Genomic DNA, 7,500 nt, shown 5'->3' on the forward strand with positions numbered 1-7,500 from the left:
AAAATAAAAAATAAACGAAAATTCAAAGGATCCCATATTGCTATATGTAATTCCTATGTTTTCTCAAATTTGTATTCTACTATTTTCATGCATTTAATATCGACTGCCGATCTGTCAGAGCATGCATTCTCCGAGAGAGAGAGAAATGATTTTTTGGCTATTATATCCTAAAGCTGTGTTTAAACGATGCGCTGTGCAAATCAACAGAACAATTCTATCATATACAATTATAACTCTACAGGATTATTTACAGGATCATTTATTTCGTTTTTATATTGACTTGACTTTTTAGCAAAGAAATAATGGTTCAGGTTCCTGTTGATTCACATTGGCTCGGGTGGGGGATAAATAACACCTGTCCTCTACACTCTTACAGGAAGGGTTTTCATAGTCATCGAGGGCGAATAACCTTTAACATCCGTGGAACCCTTCAAAGGCACAAAATATTCTTTAAAGTAAAAATAAAAAGGGGGGGGGGGGGGTTAAAATGTTCAAAATGGCTCTTTTAAAAACTGTTCACTGAAACGATCTTTTGGTTCTTCTGTTGTAAAAAAAACCCGTTTGGAACCTTTATTTTTAAGAATGTAGGCTACTTTTTTTTTTCTTTTTTTTTTTTCGGAACGAGAAAAAAAAAAACATTTGGATCCTAAAAAGATTTCCAAGTGACATTGTTTTTAAGAGTGTGAGAATCACTGACTGTGAACGATAAATAGATAGATAGATAGATAGATAGATAGATAGATAGATAGATAGATAGATAGATAGATAGATAGATAGATAGATAGATAGATAGATAGATGGATAGAAAAGGCGATGTTTTTGTGACAGAGATTGGGTTGCTCTGAGGGTCACGCGCGTGACTGCGCACCCGCCGCACTCATTAGACCGGGAGCGCGCACCGCGAGCACGAGTCACTTAAGATCAGATGAATTTCTAATTGATTCGGTTTCTTTCTTCTTCTTCTTCTTTAAACGAGCTGAACCGTCTGAGAGAAGCATGCTTTACATTAATCACGCGCTTTAATCAGAGCAGAAATCCGTGTTCATCGTCTCATGATGTTTACAAACCCGAGGAGAATACATGTTTGATTCGAGAAAATCAGATTTTCAGCCGAATAATAATAATATTACAATTAACAAATCAGCCTTTTAACGACTCGTGTAAACTTCACGTAGATTCCTGCTTTATTCGCCTATAATTTATTTTGTCAATCTAGTGACAACAATGGAAACGTTGCCTTTTCACTTATTTTACATTTATTATAATTTACTTTAAATATGGAAAAAAAATAAATAAATCCAGTAAAAAAAAAAAAATCCAGTAGGTCCATTATTTTTAATGATAAGCCTAATAATATTAATAATTATTAATTGTTAGTTGCAAATTAATATAAAGTAGGCCGATAATGTAGGCTATTATAATAAATGTAATAATTATAAACTTCAATGTAAGCATTGATGCGAGTTAAAAACAAAACAGAATAATTGTTTACATTTGGTCGTTCAGTCTCCATATGATCCGAATCACCGCAATCTGCGAACAATTCCACTGATGGATCAACTCAGAGCCCAGGTGTGTGTGTGTGTGTGTGTGTGTGTGTGTGAGTGTGTGTGTGTGTGTGTGTGTGTGTGTGTGTGTGTGTGTGTGAGTGTGTGTGTGTGTGTGTGTGTGTGTGAGTGTGTGTAGCCTGCAGGGTCAGTTTGACGTGAACATGTTTATTCATCTTATGAATAAAACAATGCCGTGCATTCGACTAGTTTAAAGCATATTTAAGCCTGTGTATTTCTGTGAGAGGTAAATGTAGAATAAAGTTATTCATGTGTGTGAAGTGTTTGTGTGAAGTGTGTGTTTGTGTGTGTGTTCAGATCTCCGTTATTTACTTTTCTGAGCGACTGTTTGTTCACGAGCTTAGATTCACTCACAACATCGATTTGATGACTCTCAAACACACACACACACACACACACAGAGAGAGAGAGAGAGACATAATATAAAAAATATGTATGTAATAATATACAAATCTTTTATAAAACAATTATTATAATATTAATAACAATTATAGTAATAATTATAATTATAATACTATAGAATTACTATCAAAATAGACTTGTTGTTTATATTATTATTATAACCATCTTTATGATAAATTTATAATGACAAATGTGGACTATTAAGCAGTTTTCCACTTTGCTGCGTATATTACACACCTTAAAAGTGTTCTTGTTTTTTAAATAAATAAATAAATTTATAATTAATAAACTTAATAATAAATAAATAAATAATAATAATAATTACTGTTGTGGTAGTTGCTGTTATTATTATATATTATAAATAGTTTTTGTTTATAATATAATATAAAAAATTGTTGTTGTTATAAACTATAATTGTGTATAGTGTATATCTATATTGGTAACGAGTATTATAATATTAACATTCGCTTAGTATATTGATCACGTGTTGATATGTGTGTGTGTGTGTGTGTGTGTGAGTGTGTGTGTGTGTGTGTGTGTGTGTGTGTGTGTGAGTGTGTGTGTGTTTGTGTGTGTCTATGTCTGTGTGTGTGATATATATTATTTCATGATAATGATGTGTGTGTGTGTGTGTGTGTGTGTGTTGTGTAGGTTTGGGGGAGGTTTGGGGTCGAAGCAGATCTTTAGAAAACACAAACCTTGAGCTCGGATCTCATTTACTGCAGGTAATAATCAGCAAGATGCTCCAGGTAATATGAACACTTTATTATCATTATTATTATTATTATTATTATTATTATTATTATCTTTGGCTTGTGTTCATTCAGAAATATATCAGAGGACACTGTGAAGTTAATGATTCATTTCCATGCAAATGCATTAGATCTGATTGGAAGATGATTAACGAAGCATGTTTGCAGATTGTCTCGGCGTTGGTTGTGTCTGTGGTGATGTGTCTGATGTTCTGTGATCTGCAGACGTTAGACGGCTTTATATTCGTGGTGGCTTGCGATGGGAAGATCATGTACATCTCAGAGACGGCGTCGGTTCACCTGGGTCTTTCACAGGTGAAGAACTGACTAACATCTGTGTTTGTGCTGGTGTTCCTCCAGTGCAATCACACAGCTGCTTTCACACAGGTAGAGCTGACCGGGAACAGTATTTATGAGTACGTCCATCCGGCGGATCACGACGAGATGAGCGCGGTCCTGACGCCGCAGCCCTCGCTCCACACACAGCTCATCCACGGTGAGACCACACCAACATCTACACCTCTTTCAGACGATTCTCATGTGTTTCTAATGAAGGCGGAGAAAAATCACACAATTAGGACTGTTTTTGGCAACAAAAAACTCAAATGGAATTCTAAACTTTAATGCAAAATATATAAAAATTATTATATAGAGAGAGAGGGAGAGAGAGATAAAAATTTATAAAATCATATATATAATATATATATAATTTTAATCTAAAATCTATTCTTATCTTTTTTAATCTAAAATGTGCTTTAAAATTTTTGTAAATAAAACAAACATTACTGTAATATATTTCCAAGTTATATTTTTAGTCTTTAAACTATTTATTTTCATTGTGACTTTTCACAAAAAAAGTGCAAAAACATTTACAACTAAATTATGAAAAAAAATATGATTGAATATTATCTAGAATTTTTATATATGCAAATATTATTTTGAAGTTTGCTGTACAAGAATTATGTATATTATTATACACTAAAACATTAAGACAAATAGAAAAATACAATTATATCATATTTATATAACACAATAATTATAGCAGTCATTCTGTCAAAATTCCACGCTTTCACCAATTTTTCTCCAAAACTCAAATTTTCCAAAAATTATTTCAATGCCAATTTTTTAATTTTTAATTTTTATCTCAGAAAAATATGACTAAATGAGAATCATTTCATGCATATAATCCCGACTGATGTCTGCGATGTGAATTTTGCAGAGCATGAAGCAGAGCGCTCGTTCTTCTTGAGAATGAAGTGTGTTTTGGCCAAACGTAACGCCGGGCTGACGAGCGGAGGATATAAGGTACACACACACACACACACATGGACGAACACCGCGTCAGCTGACGGTCACTAACAGAGCGTGACCTTTGACCCCGCAGGTCATCCACTGCAGTGGCTATCTGAAGACGTCTGCGCTGGACTGCTGTCAGAACGTGGGTCTGGTGGCGGTGGGACACACTTTACCTCCCAGCGCCGTCACCGAGATCAAGCTTCACAGCAACATGTTCATGTTCAGAGCCAGTCTAGACATGAAGCTCATCTTCCTCGACTCCAGGTGAGCGGCGGAGAGAGATATGACACATACATGCAATAAATAAACGAAATAAAACACGACTGCTGTTCTGTGCCTCTAAGGGTTTCAGAGCTGACAGGATATGAGCCACAGGACCTGATTGAGAAGACCCTGTATCATCACGTGCACAGCTGTGACAGCTTTCACCTGCGCTGCTCTCATCACCTCCGTGAGTCCAAATCACATCGAAATTCATCCTAAACAGAGGAATCCAAAGACATGGATCTTTATATGTGTTATGTGAGCATTAGGATTTTAAAATCAACTCCGAACCTGGATCCTTGCTGCAGAATTTAGCACACATTGCAGTTTGTTGAGTGTAGTTATAGAAAGCCCAGCAAGAAGTGTATTACAGTAGTCATTTCGGGAGAATACGAAAGTATAAATAAGCCTTTCAGTCACAGATAGCTAGAAAAATAATGGGCCTAAAATTGAACCCTGGGGAACACCTGTAATTTTGTGATTGTAAGAGATTGTGTTCGACTATCAAAAGCGGCACTTAGATCAAGAAGAAGAAGAACTAGAATCGGAGGCTACAGGAAAATATATTTTATTGTATTAATTATTATAAATTTGTATATTAATTAATTAATCAATTAATAAAACAATTATTAATAATATATGTTTTTATAATTTTATAAAAAATTATATTATTATTTTTATTGCAATGTTAAAAAGTATTATTTGGATATATATAATTTATTTATATAGATATGTTAATGTTAATTTCATTAATAGATTTAAAAGCTGTATCTGTTAATATAATTTAATGGATGCGAGCTGACATGGACTAACAATCAACAGTTTTATTGTTATTAACTAATGTTAGCAAACATTAACTAGATAAAAAAGTTTGTCAAGTACTGCAACATACATACATAAATATGATGTATTTACATATTTAACACATGCACATACACACACACACACACATGCAAACATACACACACACACCAATACACACACTCAAACACACACACACACATTTACTATCCTTTTTTTGTCTAATTTTGTCAGATTTTGTTTTGTTTTGTCATTTTAAACAGGCATAATGAAATGTATGTTCCACTCTTTCTGAGCCCTACAAATGTTTCATAAATCAATATGAGTTCAGTAGTTCAGTAGAATCAGTTTGATGTGTAATGTGTGTCTGTGTCTCTGCAGTGCTGGTCAAAGGTCAGGTGACCACTAAATATTACCGCTTCCTGTCCAAACACGGCGGCTGGGTTTGGGTGCAGAGTTACGCCACCATCGTTCACAATATTCGCTCGTCTCGTCCACACTGCATCGTCAGCGTCAACTACGTCCTCACGTGAGTCACGCCAACATCTCCCTCTCAAACACGCCTCACAATGGAATAAAGAACACACACACACACAGGTCAAACCCAGGTCTTCTGAAACACAATACATACGGCTGTCAGACACGGTGAAAACATGCGTCTGGTAACACAAGCCTGTCAGGTGTACATTCAAGATCAGAGTTCAGTTCAGACGAGACACAGCTGTGAAATCAGAAATCAGACACATTGCACAAGCTTTGCTTTGAGTCACAGGACTCCTGTCGCTTTAAGAAAACACCTTACACATTCACTGCCCACTTCTGACCCGCTCAAACAGTCATAACTTCATATTTGTCACCTGAGACCGTACTGTGTCTGATCAGTCACTTGTGCTGAAAGAGTGTGTGAGAGATATGAGGAAGAGGCTGAATGTATTTTACAGAGACTAATCTAACTAATGCATGTAAAAAATATTAAATAATAACCAAATAAATAATAATTCAGGACAATAAACATACATAGGAGACAGAAATCTTTTTGGCTTGAACACAAGGTTTGGGGGCGGGGCCAATGTTCTAACTGCGTTAAAATATTTTAATTGTGTTAAGTTAATGCAGCCCTATATATGATGTGTATTTTGATCATTTTAATTTTTTTTTGGCATTTTTAAACAGATCTGGATGCAAAAGTTGTTAAAAGTGTACTTTTTATATATATATAAATTAATAACGTGCAAAAAAAAAAAAAAATGTTTGCACTTTTTTGAAGTGTTTTTGGGCGAGCTCCAGCAGTGTATGTTGAGTGTAATCATGTGTGTGTTCAGGGACACGGAGTACAGAGGCCTGGCGCTGTCTCTGGAGCAGCTCAAGCCCAGCAAACCTGCGTTCCCTTACCCTAACCAGACCCCAGCCAAGAGCCGCGCTTCTCCGTACTCTCAGGTTCAGTCAGAAGAAATCATCTCAGTCACTCAAAGCCCTAATACAGATGCATGATGTATAAAATGCATATTTTCGATGTTTCACTGACTCACTATATTATCATCGCTGGTTCATTTTGTATGTATGTATTTATTTATGTATACACCAAGGCTGCATTTATTTTTTCTCTCTTCACTTCCTGTTCTGTGTTTTTTAGCAGTTTCTGTTCTTCCAGCCCGAGCGCTCAGATTCCGATCGCGACAGCCAATGGGACGGCAGCCCTCTGACAGACTCCGCCTCCCCGCAGCGACTGGACACGTGTGCTCAAACACACACACACACACACGCCTCACACACACAGAGAGAGGGATGGTGGGACGCCACTAAAGCAACTCAACACGTCCATCAAACTCACGGTGAGTCAGAAACATTTCTGATTATTATCAGTCCTGAAAACAGTTTGTGTTTCTCTGGAAACTGTGATGTACATCCATTCTTAAATTTGGAATCATTTCAATATATACATCTGTGAAAAGTCTCTTCTGCTCACCAAGGTTGCATTTATTTAATCAAAAAATACATTGAAATATGATTCCAGTTAAAAACGAGTTATTTTCTATTCTAATATATTTTAAAATCTTATTTATTTATGTGATCAAAACTGTATTTTATTTTATTTTTTTTATTTTTTTTTCTATAATAATATAATAAAAAAAATTCCAGGATTCACAGATCAGTAAAAAGTTCAAACAGCATTTATCTGAAATATAAATCTTTTGTGACATTATACATTTCTTCAATGGCACTTTTGATGGTTTTAATACTTCCTTGATGAATAAAAATATTTTAGAAATTTTTTTGTTTAAGAATAAACACAACAACAAGATTTCTTAATTCATTAAAAATGAAAGTGTTTAAATAGTTTTGTCGCTGATGTCATGAAGTACATAAGTGTTTTCAAAAGTATCATTCTTTTATTCACAACTTTAATTTGTGAAGCC

At 35.0% G+C, this 7,500-nt stretch overlaps 2 protein-coding genes across 3 annotated transcripts in view; one reads left to right on the top strand and one right to left on the bottom strand.

Annotated features, from left to right (window-relative positions):
• The window catches only part of LOC127956256 (melanocortin-2 receptor accessory protein 2B-like), a 126,539-nt gene that overhangs the window by 12,325 nt on the left and 106,714 nt on the right, over positions 1–7,500 (bottom strand). The gene's annotated exons all lie outside the window — the stretch shown is intronic.
• The window catches only part of LOC127956582 (single-minded homolog 1-A-like), a 9,740-nt gene that overhangs the window by 1,224 nt on the left and 1,016 nt on the right, over positions 1–7,500 (top strand). Inside the window, exons 2-10 of the mRNA XM_052554609.1 lie at positions 2,622–2,719; positions 2,948–3,037; positions 3,110–3,218; positions 3,942–4,027; positions 4,107–4,282; positions 4,363–4,469; positions 5,465–5,612; positions 6,406–6,520; positions 6,717–6,915. Coding sequence (XP_052410569.1) covers positions 2,622–2,719; positions 2,948–3,037; positions 3,110–3,218; positions 3,942–4,027; positions 4,107–4,282; positions 4,363–4,469; positions 5,465–5,612; positions 6,406–6,520; positions 6,717–6,915 — 1,128 coding nt within the window. The remainder of the gene's footprint in view (positions 1–2,621; positions 2,720–2,947; positions 3,038–3,109; positions 3,219–3,941; positions 4,028–4,106; positions 4,283–4,362; positions 4,470–5,464; positions 5,613–6,405; positions 6,521–6,716; positions 6,916–7,500) is intronic.

This window comes from Carassius gibelio, chromosome B4 (assembly GCF_023724105.1).
Source record: "Carassius gibelio isolate Cgi1373 ecotype wild population from Czech Republic chromosome B4, carGib1.2-hapl.c, whole genome shotgun sequence".
Taxonomy (NCBI): Eukaryota; Metazoa; Chordata; class Actinopteri; order Cypriniformes; family Cyprinidae; genus Carassius; species Carassius gibelio.